The 24,791-nt window shown below is 32.1% G+C and overlaps 1 protein-coding gene across 3 annotated transcripts; it reads right to left on the bottom strand.

Moving 5' to 3' along the window:
• Positions 1–460: 460 nt before the first annotated feature.
• On the bottom strand, positions 461–23,032 carry LOC133670033 (uncharacterized). 3 transcript variants are annotated; one of them, XM_062090431.1, is made up of 18 exons: positions 22,631–23,032; positions 22,490–22,548; positions 22,263–22,394; positions 21,920–22,060; positions 19,526–19,582; positions 19,064–19,158; positions 18,638–18,770; positions 15,886–16,044; positions 15,323–15,513; positions 15,133–15,199; positions 14,309–14,442; positions 13,868–13,934; positions 11,142–11,204; positions 10,030–10,274; positions 9,138–9,267; positions 8,346–8,438; positions 1,839–2,024; positions 461–976 (listed from the first exon to the last, which is right to left on the bottom strand). In XM_062090431.1, exons 1-18 carry the CDS (start codon positions 22,962–22,964, stop codon positions 683–685), a joined length of 2,580 nt encoding a protein of 859 aa, XP_061946415.1. In that variant the 5' UTR covers positions 22,965–23,032; the 3' UTR covers positions 461–682. The 3 variants fall into 3 exon arrangements, with proteins under 3 accessions (XP_061946415.1, XP_061946416.1, XP_061946417.1); XM_062090432.1 differs by having other exon boundaries at positions 1,839–1,985; XM_062090433.1 differs by having other exon boundaries at positions 22,263–22,398; positions 22,631–22,721.
• Positions 23,033–24,791: the final 1,759 nt, after the last annotated feature.

The raw sequence follows: 24,791 nt of genomic DNA, 5'->3' as shown, positions 1-24,791 counted from the left end.
CACATTAGCACATCAAAAAAATCTGAAAACATAAAAAAATACATATTAATTTAAAACAAGATAAAAAATAAAAAAAATTAATTTTTTTTAAAAACACTTATGAAACACAATGCAAAAGACACCATTATGCTTATACCACATACAGTGTGAAACCAAATTGAAGGCTAGGGAGCAATCCATTATAATCATAACCACCAGACATGGTCAATATCCAGGGTATGAGAATTCATAATGTAGGGAGGGAACCGAGTAAACCGTTTGCAGAGAAGAAGGAAGCTTTCTTGTTGCTATTAATTTTATGTACAATACTCAAGATTAATGTCACTTTCATCCGACCCGTATTGATGGAACTTCCTCGTCAAAGGGTGTCGTGCTATTATTAGGACGTGCTAAAAAATCTTTTAAACTTGCAGGGGAAATAATAAATGAAAAACAATATATTTATTATAGAGACAAATAGTAAGATAGAAAAAAATAACATATTAAAAATAATAAATGTTGCTGACATATGTTCTAATATCATGACAACTATCGGCATAAGGATATTTCCTCCAACCAGGGATGGAGTAATCATTGAATGCTAAGCTCCATTGCAACAATCACATTTTCATAAGAATGGCTATGACATCTACCTCTCCTTCTATCTACACCAGACAATTACAATTGATTTTTTAATGTGTATTTAAACTCTGACCTCAACCACATCACCATCTTTGAGCTCTGTATTGGGTAATACCAACTGACCATTAACCAAAACCAGCTTTCCGTCAAATCCCACTCTTCTTGCAGCATCTGCAGCAGTGCTACCACTTCTTAACCTGATTATTTCACCATGAGGCCAACATACAATGACCACTTCCCCCAGGCCCCCGGATTCAAGATTACTATAAGACTTCCGCTCATGCTTTGGTTGCCCAAGAATTGCTTCATATCGTAGTTGCTCTTCCCACTGAAGCATTGTCCTTAAAAGACGCACCTGAAAGTAAAACAAATTCAATCATGAGAATGCTCTGAGCAGCTCCCATCCTATTTAGGCTAGAACATGTGCCTGGGCTCACATGCATGCCTCTGTGGATGGACACGCGTAGGTATCTTATTTGAGCAGACGTAGATTTGTGAGACAGATATTTCTACATAATAAACAGTAAACAAATGAAGATTACATGTAGCTGTATGTAGTTCAGAGTGAATCATTAATCTAACAAGATAGGCTGAGAGCTTGATATTTCCTGATCAATGTTCCAATGTGATTTTTAATTTTTTTATGAATATCATGATGAACTTGTTATGGACCCTTGTTGCTTCTCATTATGGAATTTGAGGGGGAGGGGAGATGAATTCCGTTATCTGTTAGGTGGCGGATGATGCAAAATAAATCATGTAATTAGTTAAGCGAGAGAACAGTTTCAAAATCCTTCCCCATTTTTTAAACTCGGTCTGAAATGATAAGAGAAATGCACCATGTAAAAACTTGTTGCAAATAAAGCACGTTTCACAACACATATTTCTCAATTCACTTCTGTGATGTTCCTTAAATAATATGCTAAGCCTTTAGTTGATACTCACTGCCTAGACTTGTTATCATAAAACAGTAGTAAATCATGCATGGAGCTAAAGGAAAATGTGGACGTGTGAGCGAGAGTACAAAAGTGACCAATTTTCAAGACTTCTGAAAGGATCTCTCATGCATAATATTTGTACGTGTGTAAGAAACTGAAACTATATGTAATTGATAGAAATGGCAGCAAGACATGAAATTGGGGAAGAATATAAGAATGTCTTTAGTATTTGACCCGTTAGTTATCAGGGTTAAGAAATAACAGGATAATAAAACTAACCTTATTATTGATGCTAGCTTCCATAGAAGTTGAAGCAACAGTGTCTATGTTTGGCCTAGATGCAATAGAATCAACTGGCTTGCCCTCAAAAACAGCAGAAAGAACAGCTCTATATTCAGATTCTTCTTCTTCCATTAGATCAATAACCTGGATGAAGGTTGGCAATAGGCGCTCAAATTGATCTTGCTGCATGATAACATACGAATTCATTCATTTCTCATAGAAAGTCCAATTTTCTACTTAAGTTGGCTAATTTATGATTATCCATAGATATAAAAGTTCACCAAACGAAGCAAGCGGTGAGTGAGATAACAGACACTTGTAGAAGGGTAGCACAAAACCTAAACGAGAAATATCATGTTTAGACAGTTGCTATTACCACAGTTCTCATAGTTTTACACTCCCACATCTAATTATGACCCTCCATATTTTAAGCAGGTTTTGAAAAGCATTCAGGAAAGAAGCTGGAAAGGGAGAGGAGAGTGGCAGCAATCCTAGCAATCATCTAGTACTCTAGCTAAATCTTCTCCCAACCACAAATTTATAACAGCAAGTCAAGGCTCTCAACAAAAACAGATCTAACTACATTCAATGTGTTTTCTATTGTTTGACCAAGCTCTTCCAGAAGCAAAAGAAGAAAAGAATAAAAGACAGTTTGCAATGGAAGTTCCACCATCATCAGTGTTAATCAAGGACAGGGAAAGAACTACCCCAAGCAGCGAAATTCTGAGATTGCTTCTTTTAGTTTGAAGCATGAATCATGAATACAATCATTAAACCTACCTCCAAAGCTCCAACAGGAAGGTCAGGTTGCAAAAAAACATTCAGTTTAGGGTGTCTACCTCATTGTAGCAACTGGTGGAAGAAATTGGATACATAACATTGTTTATATAAAAGGTAAGGCTGGTTGAACCAGCTAACCAGTAGATCTGGCACCAATCCATTCCGAATTAATATTTTGATTGTTTAAGCAATTGATCCATTAAAATCTCGATGACTCTAATCTAGATGACCCATCCATGCAAAAGTGAAGCCAAGAAGCCAGGTTTGTAGGTGGAAGTTGGAACTACTAGCAAGAAGAAATGACAAAGCTCTCTTTTAAAGAGGCAAGGTCCAAACTCCTTTCAATTTTTTATTAGTCAGGGACCTTGCAGTTTAGGAATTAAAATTACCATATGTCCATGTATCATATCAATTTGATTATATATATATATATAGACACATGAAAAAAAAAAACTATAATTGACCCCTCCACCACCCGAATTGGACCATTCTAGAATTAACTCCTTTCAATTTTTTATTAGTCAGGGACCTTGCAGTTTAGGAATTAAAATTACCATATGTCCATGTATCATATCAATTTGATTATATATATATATATATATATATATATAGACACATGAAAAGAAAAAAAACTATAATTGACCCCTCCACCACCCGAATTGGACCATTTTAGACCCTCCATCCATGTCCGAAAGTTTGATTGAACGATGTCAGTTGACCAGTTGCTGGCCAATCAGATGTTGACATGTTACAGCCCCACTATAACAAGACTGAAAATTGTCGGATGCCTCTGTGATATGTGGATTTAGTTAAAATAAACCCTCTACTTATAATTTGATCAAATCAAATCCTTTAATTCTAGAATTAAGTTATTTTAAACCCTTCGTCCATGTTTTCCATTAGATTGACTATGATTTGTTAATTGACCAAAGGTAGCCAATTAAAATTGAAATTAAGAATTCAACAAAAAAAATTAAAACATTGAAAAATTAGAAGTAAAATACAATTAAAATTTATTAAGGTCAATAAAATTGGAAATAAAAAAAAAGGAGCAATTAATTTTAATACAGGGTGTAGTGCACGTGTCATCATGATATTGGCTATCTTCCATCAATTAACAAATCATGGTCAATGTAATGAAAAACATAAATGGACCCAAAAAATAACTGAAAATCTGAAACCAAAGGGTTCAATTTGACTTGACATTTTTCACAATTTAATCAAATTTAAATCTTGTATTTTTGCTCTTTTATTTGCCCTCTACTCCCCTCTTTTATTTGCTAGGTGTATCTTAAATGATATGCATCAAGTCAGATGTGAATTTTTCCTTAAAATGTTTAGTGACAAGTTTTCATTATTGATTTGTCTTCACGCCTAGCACTAGGGTTTGCGTTAATAAGGGTTTCTTGATAAAACAAAATACTTATCGTCCAGAAAATTTTTGTTGTTGCGTCAAGATTATATATATATATATATATATATATATATATATATATATTTTCTAATCAGTTTGGGTCAAAAGTTATTTAATCGGTTCGGTTCAAATAAATTTAGGTAGTTACGGGTTTCCCTACTTGTTTTAAGTTTCAGTTAGATTATTTCTATATTTTAGAGATAATTTTTGTGTTAATTTCAGTTTCTCGTATCGTTAATTAATTCTAGTATATCCTCGTCTTGTCGTAAAGTATCTTGTGAATCATCACAGATCCTTTAGTAAAACACGAGAGTGTAAACACGTGAGGAAATGGGTGAAGAATATATATTTCTTGTCAATTAACCAATTTTTTAGATTCAAAGATGTCTGAGTCAAGCAATAACATGGCACCACGGACAAAAGAAAATATGATTGGAACTCAGTTGTGAATTATGAATCAGTAAATGGATCAGAAAGCCAATAAATTTGGAGATAGATTATATAGGTTGGAGAGGCAGTGTGGTAATGATCAAGATGAGGTTCAAAATACACCTGAGCAAAGATAATTTAATATTATAAAGGTTGTTAGATGAGTTAACACCGATGTGGATGAGTTTGTGGCTAATAATGTGGACATGAGTGATATTGATTTTGATAATATGTCATTGGGCCATGGGAACAGTTTGGATAGCAGCGGAATCATTGGTATGAAGATGATAGATATAATGATAATTTTAACCAAAGAAGTAATTACAGGTATGGTGACCATAATATTGAGTTTGGTGAAGATTTTGATACTATTAAGTTGAAAATACTGGCTTTTTTTAGAAAGAATGATATGGGAGCTTATTTAGAGTGGAAGAAAGTGGAATGGATTTTTTTTTTTTTTGTCATAATTATCTGGAGCTCAAGAAAATCAAGTTTGTTGTGATTGTTTATAATGACTGTCATTTTGTTGTGAGATTAGTTGGTGACAAACCACAAGAAGAATTATAAGAGGCAAATTGATACTTAGAATAAGATGAAATCCATTTTAAGGATGAGATTTGTGCCTAGCCATTACTACAGAGAATTGTATCAAAGATTGCAGAGTTTGTGCCAAGATACAAAGAGTGTTGATGAGTACTTCAAAGAGATGAAACTTGTTATGATTCGGGTTAATGTTGAGGAAGGTAGAACGGCTACTATGGCTAGATTCATTAATGGAATTAATAGTGATATAACTCATATTATGGAGTTGCATCATTATGTGGAGTTGGAGGAAATGGTTCATATGGTCGTGAAGGTGGAGAGATAGCTTAAACAGAACGGTACCATTCAGCAAAGCCAATGATTTAGCCCTTCGACACCTTGAAAACCTAATTGGAAGGCTAACACCAAGGCTGGTCCATCACAACCGAATGATGAGGGTAAAAATCGAATACACAAGAGAGAAGAAAGACATCTTAGGCGCTGGTAAAGGTAACAATGATACTTCTACTTCTCGCAACCATGATATTAAATGCTTTCATTATTTGGGTTTAGATCATGTTGGTTCACAATATCTCGACAAAAGAGTCATGGTTATGAAAACCAATAATAAGGTTAAGATTGATGGGGAGGATGAAGAGGAAAAGATGTCACCATTGGAAGATGATGATGATGTTTGTGCTGAGTATCAGGTTGAGGGAAACACTTGTGATGATGAGAGCATTGAATATGCATGTCAAGGTGGATGATTTGGAAAATCAAATGGAGAACATATTCCACACGAGATGTCATGTTTAGAATAAGGTATGTAACTTTAATTCTAGATGCACTAATGCAACTAGTACTAAATTATTAAAAATGTTAAACTTGCACAATACCAAACATCACAGACCTTATAAATTACAGTGATAGAATAATAGTGGTGAGGTGAAGGTGAAAAAGCAGGTTTTAGTTGTTTTTTCAATTGGTAAATATTGTGATGAAGCGTTATGTGAAATTGTGTCAATACAAGCTAGTCATTTGTTGCTTGGTAGACCATGGCAGTGTAATAGAAGAGTCATGAATGATGGATTAACAAATAAATATTCATTTGAGATAGATGGAAGGCCTAAACTCTTGCACCTTTGACACCTAGGCAAATATTTAATCAGCAACTGAAATTGAAGGAAAAGATGGCTGAAATTAAAGGAAAAGATGGCTGAAAATGAGCTAGTATATCAGGGAGACGCTTGTATATCAAGGAGATCTTTGCTAACAAAGTTCTTCCGGACTTTAATGATGATGCTATTTTTCAGCTTGGTACTCATTTGTTTTCTTCAAGAGATGATCTTCATGTTATAGATTCGAGAAAGAATCCTTTTGAAGAGAGAGGAGATGATACAAATCAGGTTAAGTCCAAATTTTGACTTGAAATGCCTACTGACTAGTTTTGCGAGATCGAGCATATTTCTCAAACCATTTATCAAAGCGAGCTGAAATTTTACAGAGAGATACTAAACATATGAAACTATATTGTGGTAAAGTTTCAAGTCAATCAAAGTTAAAGAACTTATTATTTAAATTGGTCGAAGTTATTGTTACTGTTTTGGCAGATTCGTCAACAAAGTGTTCTTTCTTGGCTATTTTCAGCCCAATCAATCCAGATCTGTAATGGTTTAATTTTGAACAGCAAATGCAGATTAAATGATTCTTATTTAGACCCTAAACTTATGCATGGACTTGGGCTACAAGGATTCCTAATATGGCCTGGATTCATTGAATAATTGGAGTTCATGCTTTGCAAGGATTTCAAATCCCACATCGACTTGATGTGATGGCACTTGATGTGATGGCATCTAAGGAGATCTTTTTCTTGGGTTTTTTTTCTTATTTTGCAGGTATTCCTAGCACATAAAGAAGACTAAAAAAGGATAATATAAGAAAGAAAATTATAGCAATCAAAACAAAGTTTCCTAGTTGAATGAATTCCTAACACTAAAAGTTTCAACCAAAACACCACTCAAGAGAGCTTGAGCTTTTAACTACATGGAGAAATTCTAGCATGAAAACTTTGTTTTTATTATCCTATTTTATTTATTTGAAGTTGAACAAATATTTTTAATTTGGATTAGTTATGGCCCATTAAATATTGTTTAGGGTTTACTTCATTATTGGACTTATGGTAGTTAATCCTTAGATTGGACTCATTGGCTTGCAATCCAAAAGGGATGCATTAGGGTCATTTAGATGAGACTATATAATGTTTTTGGAGCTGTAAATTTCAGCAACTTAATGATAATAAACGCGAGTTTCTTCCTTTTGATTGTTTGTGGTAGAACATCCTTTTTCTGCAAAAAAAATAAAAAATGTACAACCACCTTATCGAAAATTAACTAGTTAACTGGTTTCGTGGCATCATTTGCATACTTCGAGTTGTTAGGTACAGAGTTATATCTGAGTCCAAGTTTATTCCAATACTTTTGGTTCTTATGTACTGGGTTTACCTCTATATCATTATTTTATAAAACCTGATTTTTCAGCTTTTCGATTTATATTTCAACTTCATTAAAGATTACTTGATCACGTGATCAAGAAACCCACATCGTTTAGTCCTTGGGGTAATAATCTAGTTCTCATATACAATCCATATTTCCATAAACAATAACAACAAAAGGTCAACTCCTTGAGAAAAAATATGTTATAATAAATAACCAATAAAAATTGACACCGACACCAAACAACAGACCCCACTCCAACACACTTGTCTTTAAGTCTCTAGCCTCACTTCTAGCTCTTAACAAGCTTTTCCCTAAAAAAAATTAAAAATAAAGGTGGGCTTCATAATTGCGACCAAGTAATCTCTACAAAATTTGGGTTTCATTTTCTATTTTTTATAATTTAAATTAAAAGATTACAAAATCACAATCTTATTTTATCTTGAGCCAACAGTTCTACCAATGCCCTACTGGTTTAACTAGTGACCAATTGACCTAGACTCTTGCTTAGGTAAAGGTCTGCTATAGGGTCAATAACACTAGTACAAGCTAGGGAAATGGGGAAATGGAGTTGAGAGATTATAACACTACTTCCAGTTGCTTTGGGAGAAAGAAAAATCCTTTATAGGAAGCTTTTTTTTAGAAATCACTCATATTTGCATTTGACAACATGTGAAGTGATGAACTACCATTTTTCAAAATACTGTGACTCTCCTTCACAATTCTTATTTGAAAAATGTAAGTTTCACATTATAAACAAATTTCATGCCATGCTTAAATATCATGGAACAATGAAGTCAGCATTTACCTTTTCTCATCAAGTCACATAAAACATGTATTAAAAAAAAAGGTTCATATTAAACATACCTTGTGGTACATACCATCACGACAAAATGTATACTTTTCAAGGCAAGTACACCAATCACCATGTCCTGGCTCACACCACCACTCGTCAGATACCTAGAAAGCCAAGTCATCAATAAAAGAGCAAGCAGTAATTAACCTCATCATTCATACAAATCTACGGGTTCTTGTTTCGTGTAAAATATTTTACAAAAAAATTGGTTTGTGTATAATATTTTACAATCAAACTATAAACTAAGTTTATTTTTTAGAAAATATTTTCATATCATAAAGTTCTATAAAATAAGACAGTTATCCAAGTAACAATCATCCAAATATTTCAACCACTATCACTCTACCACTATCACTACCACTCTGCTGTTGCTGCCACCATTACCATCGTAGTGGTTGTCATCACCGCCGCCACCGCCGCCACCATCACCACCATTATCTTATTGCAACAATCACAATTACAACACATCATCATCATTTTGCTACCACTATATTTTCACATCATTACTATCAAACATTGTAAAATTTGTTCCAAGTGATGGGAAAAGTTGTTTGCAAACAACAAGATTATTATGAAAAATAAAAAACTAAAGAGTTCAAACCCCTAATGACTCGGAAAATTCCAATCAAACTCTTCTCAAGTTCTTTTCCTCAAAAGCCAATTTCTTTATACTTCACAAAGCATGGCATTTTGAGCATTAAAGAATAAAAGTTTCGGGAGATGTTTAGAATCTCCAAATATCTATCTTGAATATTGTTAAAATTCACTACACGTAATAAATATAGAAAGAGGAGCAGCTCAACCTTCTTATATAATCTTGCATAAGCTTCCCATTGCTTTATTTGAAAAGAAGATCTTCTATCAGCTACTGCTTCAGAAGCTGCCAATCCAAAGCTAACAGCAACAAGCAATTCTCTTCCACCCTTTTCTACTCTGAAATGCAAATATTGGGGAATTTCAACCTCTAAGTCATTATGTTTGGCTATAATGTGATGGGATGAAAAATAATAAGATGGAAAACAATAAACCCACCATGAATGCAACCTATGAATTTAGCTTTGATTCAGGTGAATATTTAGGCAAGGAACAGAAGGAGACAAACATTCAACCCTAAGCTTTAATTTGGTTCCATAAATGCTTTGACAATTCCAAGTAGGAATTTAGTTTAGGTTTTCCAGTGTGCTTTCGATTCCAGCAGCAGCTGTGTCCCAGATAGTAGAGTCGGGGATAATTCCATAATTTTGCAAGTTGCTAGGAATTTCTCTAGTAGAGTCAAGTTTTTATTTTCCTAGTAGATGTTTTATTCAGACCTTAATTAGGCGGGCTTGTTAACGTTCCTATGTTGGAATCTAAGCAAGAATAACTCGAGCATTATAAATCTGCTTCGTAGTCTTTCAAGTGCAGCAGAAAATTATCATGAATCAAGTACAACCTTTTGCTTGATGTGAGAAAGCAGTGATACATTTAATCAAAAAGCAATTAATTGAACTTAATGATGAGAGTCTAGTAGTACTCTATCTTGTTTTTAATTTTGCCCAACTTCAGACCCACCTAGTTTGGGACTAAAGCTTTATTGTTCAGACCAGTGTTTTTAACTTTTAAGCACCTAAATCACCATATTCTACAGCACTCGCCTAAAATAATCAACAACTTTCTCTAATTTTTTCCTGTGAGAGGAAAGAAATCATAGCATACCTGATTATAACAGCAGCAAGTAAGTGACTTCTTTCCACTCTAAGGACAGGATGTCCTGCTTTGAGGGATCTGTACTTTTGAAACTGATCATCTTCCATGGAAGTTTGATCATCAATATCTTTGGAAAGATACGAAGATGCTTCAGTTTCAGATTCATCAGTGCTTCCAATGGAAGACAACGTGTTTCCAGTTTCTTTGTAAAGCCAGTGGGCAGCAAGTCCATGTTCAGCATACTCGTGCATTTTCTGTGAGAGAATAGATATTAATTATTAACAAAACATAGTGTGGCCAAATCATTATATTCACACCCACATAATACTATTTCATTGTTTTTTTTAATTTCATCTATCAACCTTTTTCTTTTATCTTTCAATATTAAATTGTTTTGGGAATTATGTTTGCTTCGCAATTTATTTTTTCCTGTTAGATTATGTAATTATGTACTGGTTTTATTAATTTAATTTTTTTTCTAGATTTCAACCTTCAATATTAGATCCTTAGAAAAGAAGTTTTGTAATTTTTTTCGATTTATTTTCTATGAATTTATCTCAATCTCATCACCCAAGTTACGGGTTTAACAAGTTGACTGGAATCTTTTTTTTATTTTTGCTGCTTTTTCTTTTTTGCCACTTTCTAATTGATCATTTAAAATTAGGCTTCATAATGTTTTTTGATTGATCTCATGACCTAGATCACTAGTTTGACAAGGTAACTCGGTTGACTCAAGTAGTTTTTTTCATTTTTATTTTTTTTAATTTAGTTCTCTTTTTTCAATTCCATCTTTCAATATTAGGTTGATTAGAAATTGGCTTTCATAATTTATTTTAATTTGTTTTATATAGAGTTATCACGGTCTCATGACTTATATCACATATTTAACAAATTAATCCGGGTTGATTCAATATGTTACTGTCTTAATACTTTTTTAAAAAAATATCATCCAATATGTATTGTATTTTAAGTTCATGATTAAAAAGATTATTAAAAAAACATATTATCAATATTTGAATTTTTTTTACAGTAAAACAATTGATCCAACAGCACTAAAAAATGATTTATTGCAACTTTACGAGCTGTATCACAGAATTGACATTTTAAATTTCACTTCATACCTGTGTTCTTATTTGGACTTCCAAAGGTGCATTATCGGGACCTTGTACTGCAGTGTGTAGAGACTGCAAATGTAAACAAAAAGTTCAGATTTAAAATATGAAAAAACACACGCACAAACAGAATAGACCTTGCTTTATTGAGACACGTAACCAAACAAATTTAAGTCAAATGCAAACCATGCTAAACTTTGTAAGCAAGAACTACAATAATACCAAATTAAAAAAACAAAAAAAAAAAATCAGAGTTTTATTGTACCCTCAGGTTACTATAGATTGAAATAGTAAAATTCTCATGTTGCTCTTATCAAAAAAACTCAATAACTTGTCTTCTGTGTAGAACGATTTTTTCATAAGGGTTCATTCATCATTATCAAATTAATTAGAAACAAAATGTCTTCTCATAATTTTTTAGCATGGTAAAATAATTTAATTAATCTTAAAAGTAAAAAATATTAAACTTGCATTCAGAAGTGTTTGTCTTTTCAATTTTTTAACATAGTAAAATGACTTTATTAGCCTTAAAAACAAAAATTATTAAACTTGCTTTTAGGGGCTTTTTAGTAATTTCATCTAGGTTTTTATATTATAATCAAGTTGGCTTCGAGGGAGCATGGTATTTTGATAAATGTATAATATTATTAAATAAAAAAACTAGCTAGCACATGGCTCACGCCAAATTGTGGAGTTCTTTCACGTTCTTCAACAACACAACACGTGTAGTGATTGAGGCAACAATTTATCATCGGCAGCCTCTTCTTTCTTCTCCTCTATTCTCTGTCCACCCTATTGAAATTCGCGCTAGCCCTTCAAAAATTCAAAATTATCCTCTTATTTATTGATATTTTAATTTTGATCCTCATTTTTTTTTATTTCTATTTTTTGTTTTTGTCCCTTTTGTCAAATTTCAATTTGTTTTCAATTTCATCCTTGGGTCTATAATTAGGATTTGTTACTTTTTTCAAATCTGGTAGTTATTTTTTTATTTTAATGATTTTTTTAATTGTTTGGTGAATTTAATTTTTCTTTTCAAGTTTACCTTTCAATTCAAAATTCTAAGTTGTCTTCTCATTTATTTTTATTTTACATTTGATCCTCTTTCTCATATAATTGAAATGTTTTTTTTTATTTCATCCTTCAATATTTTATTTGTTGGGAATTAACTATGGTTTTTCTGGATAGGATGTTCCCAATTTAGTAATTTGAGTCATGAATTTGAAAAGTTAATACGAATTGACATCGTTTTTTTTTTTTTGCGTTTCTTTTTTCAATTTCATTGTTCAATGTTTGGCCAATTAACCCGGCTATTTTTTTGGGATCATTTTTTTATATATTATTTTGGTTTCATCCTTCCAAATTAGGTTCCCTTTAAAATTAAACTTTGTAATTTTTCCTGTTTTGCCTTTTATATCAGACTCGCAAGGTTTGGCAAGCTTACCTGGGTTTGCAGGTATTTTATTTTTTTGAGCTTTTTTATGTTGACTTTTTTTTTTATTTTAGCCTTCTACATTTGGATTGTTGGGGATTGGTAAGGCTGGCCCAGCCTCAAGACTCAAGTTGAGAGTTTGGCATGCTAGCTCAGGTCGACTCGAGGCTTTTTATTTTATTTTTTTCTTCTTTAAAACACACTTGCAGCACTTGAGCATCGATTTTTTATGTTACAGAAAAATCAACCCGGACCATGATAAATCACAAGCCACAAATCTACTACATACTAATCATAATCCTTTTAGAACTTGCATTGTACCGTGGAGGGATTGCAAATGTAAATAAAAGTTAAGATTTAAAATATGACAAGACATGCGCGTGCAGAATAGACATAGCTTTATCGAGACAAATAGCCAAACAAACATCAAGTCAAATGCAAATCATGCCAAGTTTTGTAATAAGACCAAATACATACTATTCCTTTTAGACCAATTTCATGCTCACTGCGTGCAAGATTATTAAAAGCTATTCATTTAAGGAGAGATATCATAACAAAAGCATTCTAGAGAGTATAGGGCAAGAATCTTATGTTTCACTTTTCTTATTCCTATTGAGTTTGTGCTTTGACTTTGGTGCATAAGGAGCCTAAATAGACATTCTCCAGGGATTGGTTTTAATTGATGAAATAAACTGATTTTTCATGTTTGGTTGCCTTCAGGTTTGTTTCCTTTATCATTTGGTTCTTTGTTTCACTTACCCAAGTTGAGAAAATGTATAATGAAAGTAATTATACCCTCACGTCTTGAGATTTAGTGGACATCTTTATACATCAGAATGTCATTTGAAATGGGGTAAGGTTTTGTTATCAGTAGCAGAGGCAGTAGCTATATGCCTAGATTGAAGAATTCAGAAAGATCATCATTTCATTAGTCTGTAGGCCTAGATTGGTTTTATGAGTACGTCACTTGATAATAAATAGGCTCCTCAGCTGCTGGTCAAAAATGTAATAACAATGTATCTAGGCTTTAGTTATTACATCTTTCCCTAGACTATATTAGAGATTTAAAATTCCATTCTAAAACCTCCTTTCTTCTCCCCTTTGTTTCGAGTGTGTATTTATGGCTCTATGGAAAAGATGGATGGAATTTAATGCTAAAAGATTTTTCAGTGACTTCTCTATAGCTAGTAGCAAACATTTATATGTCTGTCAGACTATAGCGTTCTTGAATGCAACAATAGACCTACTTATCTGAATAATTATTTAATAGCACTTATTGACTCATTTCATATATATTTATTACCTGATAACCACTAGGCTTTGGATTAATAATGTAATCATCAAGTTCACCATCTATTGGGGTCCAAAGCCTGCGAAGGAAGATAGAAAGACATAACCCATTATCTGGTCACAATCAGTACAGACCGAGACAATTCATAGATAGATGAGAAAGACAGGAACTAGTCCTTTTTATGAAATGCATAAAATATGCCAATATATTCAAAGTAATTGATAAAGATGCATAGACTTGAGGGGTCAAAAAAAACCCAGAGCTAACACTACCAAGCTCTGTAGTAACCTCGTCCAAGTAACACTACCACTAGAATAACTCATAAATGATGCCAACATACCTCAACTGACAAGTGGCAAGTATGGTTAATAATTGGTCATTCCATATGAGTTAGACGCAAATACGAGCTGTTCAGCTAGCATGTAATGGATATAGATGAACATGTTCATGTACCTATGCACAATGTCAAGAAGACTGTAGCAACACTGAATAGCAGGTCCATGTAAAGTTCCATTTTTGTCTCCAACAACCACTCTCAAAGCACGGGCATCATATACTTTATTGATGCTGACATCTTTCCGTTTCATCTAGAGGAAGCAAAGATAGAAACGTGTTCTAATATAATCAAATGAAAACTCTCTGTGAGAACTTGAGCAATGAAAATAAGGCCACTATCCCATATAACTTTAACTAGCAATGAAAAGAAAATGGTTAGGAACACTCAATTTAAAAGATGTAGAGAATATTAAAGGCCAGACAAAATAATGAATCACCATCAATGGCCTGAGAATACTCTTTCAACATTTATAACAGCGAAACTTCCAAAGGAGTACTAAGGACTGAGTTGCAAGTGTTACTCCCAGTATTCACTCGTACAAATCAAGCAATAGACATCCAATCTGCACCTACTCCCACACAATTATGCTTTCAATAACTTTATTGGGATATCCAATCTTCCTCGATTCAAATTGAAATCACCAATGCATCCCTCAAGAACAACAGAAACTATAGTTAGCTGGTTTACTACCTCATTCCTTTAGACTACTTGCTAGACCTATAACACACTATTAACTACGTAAACTCTGAATGCAAATGCATTGTCAAGAAAGCATATAGAATATGCTCATGAACTGCAACAAAGCAAAAGCCTGCAAGCAAAACTCATGGCAACAAAAATCAATTCTCAAGTGGCAAAATTATTAAATCTTGGAAAAGTATATAGAAGCTTGGAAATACCAGCCTCAAGTTAGTATCACTGATTTTATAATGTGACAAACCTTGCTATAGATGCTATACAAGCTTTTCAGTCTGCTAGATAAAGTTACTTCCATTCCAGGAACATAACTGCAAGCATGGTAGAATCCATTGCATGAGTTTTACTGTCATTGCAAAGCATAAGATAAGAATAAAAATTGTCAATCTTCTGGAATGATATACAAGAAATGTGAATGAGAAAAGAAGTCATACGAAGTTGATATAAATAGCTCCCGCTCCAGCATTTCCTCGCAAACAGCAAGAGATGCTAAAGCAATTCCAGCATCCTGCACAACCTTGGGCCGTGTTTGAGTCTCTGATGTTAGGCCAAGATCATTAAGAAATTTAGACCGTTTTCTTCGATCTAGCAAGATATCAAAAGGCACTACAGCTTCTAAAAGATCCTGCACACCAACAATAATTGAATAAAAATGACTTGTGGACAACTAATATAGCCACTTCAAAACTATTGCAACCTTGTACAAAAATTGTAACCATACAAAAATAATTGTGACAAATTCTATCTATCATTAATGCAATGAATCATTAAATGATAACCATTTGAGACATATAGTAATAGAAATAACCCATAATTTAAAGGAAATGAGACAAAAGGTAAGATACTATTTTAGAACAAACCAAATGGATGCTTAATTAAATCCAAATATCAAGGACAACAAAAAATATGGCATTGACCTTTTATCTCCCAAAATCTCTATTTTCTTTCATTATCAAAGGCAAGAGGATAGAGTACTTGCCAACAATTCAATAGTTACCTTCATGGTCGAGACATCCTTGTCAATTGTCACAGAATTTTCACAACCAAGAGTTGAATTTTTCTCATTCCAAGCTATAATTCTTCTCAGATATCCAGGTCTATTGCTAGAGCTCCACATGGAAGATAGGTCAGCCCGCATTTTTTGAAATAGTTGTGGCTGCATGCCGTAACATCAAGCAAATTGAGAATGTTATTAGAGAAAATCAGAGAAGAAAAAAGAAAAGAAAAGATGTACAAAAACTAATTGAGAAAGGGAAATCATTGTTTCCGTACTTTTTATTGTAACAGTATTTATTTTTTTATTTTGTTGTTTTTTTTCTTTCATTTTAAAACTAAAATTTTGCTATTTAATATTAGATTTATTAGAGATTGAGCTTTGTGATTTATTTCGATTTACTTTCTATAGGGTTGTCATAGTGTCATGACCTAGGTCGCGGCTTCTACAAGTTAACTTGGTGTTTTTTTTGTCTTTTTTTGGGATTTAATTTTTGTTTCAATTTCATCCTTCAATAATAGATTGATTAGGAGTTAAACTTCATAGTTTGTTTCGGTTTGTTTACTATGGGTTACTCCAGTCTTAACGTATTAATCCAGGTTGATATAGGTTGTTATTGTGTTCTTTTTAATTTATTTTTTTAATTTAATCTTTCAACACTGGATTGATTGGGAATTAAACTTCATAATTTGTTATGATTTACTTTCTATTGGGTTATCATGGTCTTATGACCCAAGTTTGGCGGGTTGACTTAAGTCATTTTTTTATCCTTTCTTTAATTGATTTTTTTTCAATTTAATCCTTCAACATTGGGTTGATTGAGAATTGAACTTCAAAATAATTTTTAATTTGCTTTTTACAAGGTTATCACGGTCTCATAACTCAGGTTATTGATTTTACATGTTAACCTGGGTTAACTCAAGTCAATTTAATATATTATAATCTCAATATTTAAAAAATAAGATGTCATCTAGAATTTTTTTTGCGTTAAACTACATTTTTTTCTAGTTGTCCAGGTTGTTGAACTTGTCAAGTCGACTAGTCAAATTGGATAAATCCCTACATGATTTAGTTTTTTTTCCCTTCTTGATAACACGTTAGCAATACCTAAATATTTTTTAAACATTTAAAAAAAATAATCTGACCTGCAGCATAACAAGAATAAATAATCTAGTACTATCCTAAACTTGATCGTCACAACAATACGAGGTTTCCAACACAATCATATCTGCAATTTCATTGTATATAAATTTTCAATTGCTATTTTGGTGCGTATACCAGACCCGAGATAGTTCACACAAGCATATGACCTTCGATGATGGAGGATAGTCCAACTATTGTTCATTGGTTGGGAAATTAGGGTTTAGCTTATGTTACTAGGTTTAATTTATTTAAACTTTCATTTTGTTTTTATTATTAAGTTTGATTTTATTTTATTTTGGACTTTAGTTTATTTTTTGTAGGCTTTTGGTTTAATTGTTAATTGATTTTGGGTTTTATTATTTAAAAATAATTTTTTGACATTATAGTTAGATTACGATAAATTAATAAAAAAGTTGGACTTTTGTTTTTTCAACCCTGATTTTTCCTCTCCTTAATCTACAACTTTCTTTTCTTCAGCCACTTTCTTCTAATATTAAGCTTTTCTTCTTTAATTTTACCCTTTTTAAAATATTTTTTTTATCCCGTGTCATTTTTGTTATCAAAGCAAAAGTTTTTTTAGTTATTCTCACAACTAAACTAAGTGGTTAACAGGAAAAAAAAATCAGTCACTACTTTACAAACCAATAGCCCTTCTCCCTTCTGTCTTTGTTTTGTGCAACAATCAGCAGCCATCAAAAAGAAAACAATAGGAAAAAGCCAGCCAAAATTTCTTCATAAACTAGCAGACAACTTCCCAAAACAGTAGCAGCACTCCAGCAGACTTTTCATGCCAGATTGTCTCCTTATATCAGTTGACAAATCTTCTTATACCAATTGATGTGACGTATAGCGTGGATAGAACTAAAGTTCTTAATCTCTAAAGATTACAGGCCTAAACTGTAGAGAAATTTAAAAAATAAACTCTAGTATTTTATAAAATCTAAATAATCATCTGAATCTCCATAAAATAAACTAGACATTTTTATTTATACTAGTTCTAGATTTAAAAATTTTTTTAGAAACTAATTTCTAATTAAAATTTACCTAACTAATAGAATTCATCTATCTAGCATTATGATTTCTCAATAGTAAAATATTAATTAAACTAAAAGTCCTAATTTAAAGAGGAAAGAGAATCAAAATACAAAAAAGACAATCTCACACAGTAACTTTTGAGGCTTATTTGAAGACCTTTTCAATCTTCAATCATCATGAAATTTTAACCCAAATGCAAACAGGGCCTTCAAAATTGTCTGTCAATATTTCAGTTCGATCCAACGATCGAATTAAAAGTTATGTTTGATTTACCAAACTGTATTTTGGACTCTTCTTTTAAACTCCTCAAAACCTAGAAAATCTTAATCATTAATGAAAGAATATAATAGATGTTATTAGGCCAAGAATATTCAATAAATTTCCTCTTTATTCAAGCACTTTGCTTATAGGAGTTTCAACATCCATTAATAAAATTACAAGTTTATCATGCTATTTTCCACACTATCATAGTAACCACAAATTATAAATTTATGCATTCAGATTAACCTACATATGCAATTGGCTTATCATCAATGTTAATGCACTTCACAACAATCAACAAAAATTGTGAGGAAACCTGAAGAACTGCAAAGCATAAATCTTCCAACTCTGCTTTCAATGCCCACAAACCCAGTCTGGAAGCAAGTGAGCACCAGATAAGCAAGGTCTCTTCAGCTACAGCTCGAGCCTTTGAAGGTTGCAAGGCATAACTACAATAAAAAAAAAAAAAACATTATCGAGAATTGTGATTAATATAGTAGACTATAAACCAAAATGTTCACTTGCAAAAGGCATCTTCAAAAATAAAAACAGCATATGATTTATTACCATATTGTCTCAAACCATAAAGAACCTAGAAGCAAACCACCACGTCCATCAACAATAAGGAAGAGGAAAGAATTTAAATGTTTGAGAATTTTTCAACATTTTTATTTTTGAAAAAAAAAGGACCTCTCTTAGAATAGACATAGATTGTGGATATTAACAGAAGTTGAGTCCATACATGGTTCTCATGTTGTGAAGACGATCTGCAAGCTTGATGAGCACCACACGTGGATCATTAACCATGCCCAAGAGCATCACTCGTAAATTATTTGCCTTGATATGTGAACAGTAAAATTAAGGGAGTTAGAAAAAATTTGTAAATCTTTGTGGGAAAAAAAAAGATAACTATTGTAGATATGTGGTAAAAAAAAGAAGTATACAATATGAAATGAATTATGAGAAAAGAAAACATTTTTTACACCAAATGACATTAAATTAACCATGATTGACACTGGTCAAAGGACTAATTAATTTTTTTAAACAAGAGGGATTATTTAATTCATTTTGCAAAACTAAAGGAAATAATTTATAATTTACTTAACATTGATGCTGATTATGATAATCACAGAATAATAAAACTCTAGTATTCTCTGTCAATAAGCAAAATAAAATTTTCACAAGCAGACTACACATTGGATACCTCATCATGACCGAGGGTACCCTGGTTCACATTTAGCCTACGATGTCTCCTTAGCAGCTGGAAAAAAAAAAGGTGAATAGTAACAGCTGAAAATCGTACCAATCTTAGAGTACATAGACCTATAGAAATTAGGACAATCACCATATGAGAAAACAGAGGAAAGTAATTTGTTTACGATAATAGGGAAAGAATAGTACAAATAGTTTAAGTTTATTGTGGCCATGAGGTTAAGTGATTACAATTTGCAACTCTAAACTATCTATTTCAATCATTACAATTTGCAACTCTAAACTATCTATTTCAATCAACGTCAACATGGCTTCCTTTTTTTCCCCTGAGCTATTATCGAGACTATTTCCATCCATATGATCTTAAATTTCATAATTCATAGAATATTAAAATCTTTGTTTTTGCATCAGTGTTGAAGCAACATGGTCAAGAGGAGTGCCAACTTTCCCCTCGGGTTAATTACTAACACAATATATGGTGCATTAAATCAAAATTATTTAACCCTTATGTGTGTGTATATCTGATCTTATGCTTAAAGGCAAGGGGAAGACAAAATGCTAGACACTGAAATGAGAGTGAAATAAAGGAAACAAAAAATAGCGGTGACAAAACATAAGAATTTAAATTATTCTGTTCAGTTAATCCATTAATCTTCTTACCCTTTTGTTTTCTTTCATCATTTATTTTTTTACCAACTACTACTATTTCCTTTGTCACTACTTATATGAGTGCTTACTTTGAAAGTTGTCGGAGCCATATACATGTCTGTGATAGCTAATTTATGTTACTTCAAACTTTTTTAAGGAAAAGATAAGACTAAGTTTTGATTATGGATCATTATTTGAACAAGTAACAAGGGAGCAATTTAAATTTATTCATATTGTTTTATAGAACTACATATAGTTATAGAGGATAGATCTTTATAAGCAACTTCATGTGCAAGGTCAAATATAAAATATATTATTTGTATATGCTTTGTATGAGAATTATTTGTGATGGTATATTGTTTTGCTAACAATATAACTATTTATGAGAATGTCTTAATTTTTCTCTATAGTAGAACCACAACAAGATCACCAAATCAAGACACACTTAATCTTGAGTTAACCAAAGTAAGAGAAACACCCTCAGTCTTGGAGAAAACTCTTGGTTTTTATTTCAATCAATAATAATAAGTTGAACGGAATATTTGTCCAGGGTGTTTATTTATAGGCACCCAATAAAATAAGAAGTCTTAAAGTAGGGAACTAAAATATTTAAATTAAATCTTGTATTTCTTTCTAAAATATGTAGCCTTAAAAATCTATTATATGGGCTTGCATCATTCCCCTTTTTCACCAAAACTATTTCATGGCATCTCTAATTGTCCTAAAAGGACCTCTTCTCCAATGATGAAAATGGATAAAGAACGCATCTCTCATGCAACATTTCTGGAGAAAGGCAAGGAACTGAAAAGGACATCCTCAAATGCATTTATCTTTCCAATTCTAGAAACAAACAGTCGTATTAAAATTTATTGTTAAATCCAATGCAAAATGATTTCCGTACCTCTTCAAATCCCCAAATCAGTTCATTAAAAAGCCTAGCTCCACCTATCCTCAAATGTCAATTTTCCAAAAAACAAAATGACTTAGAGAGTAGTATATGGATCTTTTTATTCATCTACAAAAGGCAACTATGGTCCATGGGTTGACAGAAAAATGAAAGCATCCCTTTAGGCCAAAAATCACTATTTGTCTCTGTACTATCGACTTTCAGTCATATCACTCCCTCTACTCAATTTTAATCCATACCAGCTCTTCTACTTCAACTTTTAGGACGTGAAAACCCTTCCATCCATCTCCATGACAGAACTCTATTAGTTTAACCTCACATCGTAAGTTGATTTAGCATTGAACAATCAAGTGTTGCCACATGGAATGAAAGTATTAATTTTTAAATTTTAAATTTCAAAAATTATTTTTCTTTTTTTCCCTTTTATTACAAACAATCCTGATTGGTTTTTTATTATTTTTTAATTCCAAAAATTATTTTCATGTCACATGGAAGCACCTGACTAGTCAACGCTAAGCCAACTAATAGTATGAGGTCAAGCTAATGGAGTTCCGTCGCGGAGAAGGATGGAAAGGTTAGTTCATCCTATATGTTAAAGGGCTGGTATGTAACAAAATTGAGTAGAGGGGTTGATATGATTGGAATTCAATAGCAAAGGGGAACACAATTGTTTTTTGCTCATCCCCTTAACCTTGACCCCGGAAAAAAAGGTATACACAGTTCCACAAGGTTGAATTCTACAATACTTGCCAACCAGAATCAATAAAGTTCACATTCCAAAATTGAAAAGAAAAGGAATGGGAGAGGAGTTTACAAATATAAAATTATTACCTGATTTACGTAACTAATTTTGGAAACACCAGATACTAACTTTGCCACATCCTCACCAAAGTTTTCTTCTATACTGAGTAAACTCTCGCTTGTATCTTCAACCACATCATGGAGAATCCCAGCAACAAGTGTGTCGATGGCCTGCAGCGGGCTTTAAAATATAAGCAAGAGACTCAATGCAATCATAAAATAAGTACAAAAATACACGAAAATCAAGTGGGACACTAACAACAAAGTAGAATAATGGAAGTGGTGTTCATCATGTGGTTATTTACGAGTGCAGGAAAGAAGAGAAAAGAAAGGTACAACAACATGAATCAGGAGTTAGTATTAGAAAGCATACTCGTTTGCCAGTAGATGGAACCAACATAGCCAAGATTCTAGCAGTATGGATACAGTGAGTGAAATAAGGGTCTCCAGTTTTGCGAAACTGGCCATGGTGAGCTTTCTTAGCAAATGCAATAGCCTTAACCACCTGCCTTCACAAATTTAATTCAAAGCGGTTTTTTTTACAGGTAGCAAAGAAAGAAGCAACGGTGATTAAAACAGGCAACAAGAAACCGAACCAACCTTGGCCTCATTAAATATCGGGTACCCAGTCACATCAACCCCATCCACTATAAAACAACCTGTATGTCTAGACTTTCAGTCATTAGCTCTATTGCTATTCTATTCTCTTTTATAATTTTATGAATTAATCAATAATTTTACCAGGTTGTTCTTCTCCTTTGGGCCATAAAAAATCCACCCTGGTGGAAAGGCAAGCGCCGGAGGCAATAGCGACGGCGGTAACAGCTACGTGAGTTATTGCAGAGGTAACTGCACCATGGAGGTAGCCAGAACCAGAGGAGGCGACGGCGGCAGCGATGACGTTGGCGGAAACGGGGGCAATTTGGTCAAGAAGGCAGCGGTATTTGTATTTCGAGGAATTAGAAGAGCGGAAATGGAGGCTGTATCGGTGAAAGAGAGACGGTGACGTTTTTAGGGTGATGAACATCGTGGAGATTTGAGTTTGGCATGAGGGAGAGGGAGAGATGATGGGCATGGAAATGTTGTTATTAATTATTACTCTATTGTATTGGAGTTGGTTGGGGTTTTTCTTTCTATCAAGGGGAAACTTTGCCGATAGAAGTTTTTAAAAGTTTTGAGATATTATTTATTATTATTATTATTATTGAATTGTTTTAATGTATTAATATTAAAAATAAATTTAAAAAATATATAAAAAGTATTATTATAATATATTTTTAAATAAAAAGATATTTTAAAAAATTATTATTATTATTAATATTTTAAACAATCATGGATCACTGTTTTTTTATATTTAAAAATGTAATAATGATTCTTTTTTAAAGTATTTTTATTTAAAAATATATTAAAAAAATATTTTATTAAAAAAATATTTTTGATATTAACACATCAAAATAATTAAAAATATAAAAAATAAACATAAATTTTATTTAATAAAAACAATATCAAACAAAGCTTTGTTTGGGTTTATTTGGTTGGACCGGAGTTAAATGGTTAACAAGTCTATAAATTGTAAAAGATAAAAAAAAACATAGCAAGAAAACAACAAATTTCAAAATTAATTATTTTAGTACGTGGTTGAGAATTTTGTAGTCATTTTCTTCTCTTTTAGAAAATGAAATTATTATTTGCTATAAAGGCTAGGTAGAGAACAACATTGACGTGTTGCGATTACCTCAAAAATACTTATCATGATAGGCTTTCAAATTTAACAAGTTATTTAACTAATTAGCAAATATATTGAATGGTCAATTAAATTCAAGAAAAAAATTGAATTTATAAATTATAATTATTATAAAAAAAACTAAATAACGGTGAGATAATTCATTATAGACTTGCATAATATAATTACTTTTTTACCCATTTCAATACAAAGTTTTTGTCTTACTAATGGGGTAAAATGGTATTTTTAATGTGACCTAGAGGTCATTTGCAAATTGATTAGAGACAATTTAGTAGTTTATATTTTTATATACAATTTAATTACATAAATATCATTAAAAGGCAAAAAAAAACATTAAAAACTAAGAGGGTTTTTGCATAATTTTATTTTTTTACAAATAGTACAATTACTTCATTGTCATTAAAGTTAAGAAAATTAAAGGATGAGTCAAACGGTATTTTAGTATTTTTGTCATGGTTTTTTGTTATATTCTATTTGGATTAGGAGCGCATTACTATTTTTATAAATAAAAAATAATAATTTGAAAATATATTGGCGCGTGTGGGCCACACACCGAGTAGACGTCACTTGCACCCTATGAGTAGGGCGTGCGACATCTTTCGGCAATAAAAATCTCCTAACTACCGTATTATCTGAAACATCCGATAAAGGCAAAGCTTATGGGGTAGCGTGTTTTGCTCAAATCATGGCGGTTAGCTTTTTTCTCCTTCTCTTATTTTCTCTCTCCACTAATTGAAATTTGTGTCATCCCAACCAAAAATCAAGAATCAAGGTTGTCCCATTTATTGTCTTACAATAATGATCCTTTTTTCTTTTGATTGAGCTTTCTTTGTTTTGGATTATTTTTTAAATTGTTTTTTTCAGTTTTATTTATTTTCCATTTGATTTTGTTTTGTTTGTTTATATCAAATGTGGTACTCACTCTCTTGATTGTGTTTTTTATTTGTTTTTTTCTTTCAATTTTATCCCACACCATTTTATTTTATTTCATTGTTTTTCCAGATTGATTCTTCATTCTTTTAATTGTTTTTTTATCTTTTTTTTTAATTGTTTTTTTCTTTCAATTAGACCCTCAACATTTTGTTTCATTTGTTTTTTATCCAATTTTAGTCCTCATTCTTTTAATTACTTTTTTTATCCTTTTCTTTTTTTATTAAG

This window comes from Populus nigra, chromosome 12 (genome assembly GCF_951802175.1).
Source record: "Populus nigra chromosome 12, ddPopNigr1.1, whole genome shotgun sequence".
In the NCBI taxonomy this organism is placed as follows: domain Eukaryota; kingdom Viridiplantae; phylum Streptophyta; class Magnoliopsida; order Malpighiales; family Salicaceae; genus Populus; species Populus nigra.
The sequence above is the reverse complement of the archived record's forward strand: the minus strand, read 5'-3'. Positions and strand labels throughout refer to the sequence as shown.

Bases quoted from the DNA above. Each gene is read 5' to 3' on its own strand.
- LOC133670033 (XM_062090431.1), bottom strand. From the start codon at position 22,964: ATGCCCATCATCTCTCCCTCTCCCTCATGCCAAACTCAAATCTCCACG. The intron at 15,514-15,885 runs GTAACTATTGAA...GTTGGTGTGCAG, and splicing joins AGGATGTCTCGACCATGAAG to GATCTTTTAGAAGCTGTAGT. The intron at 13,935-14,308 runs GTACATGAACAT...CTTCCTTCGCAG, and splicing joins CTTCTTGACATTGTGCATAG to GCTTTGGACCCCAATAGATG.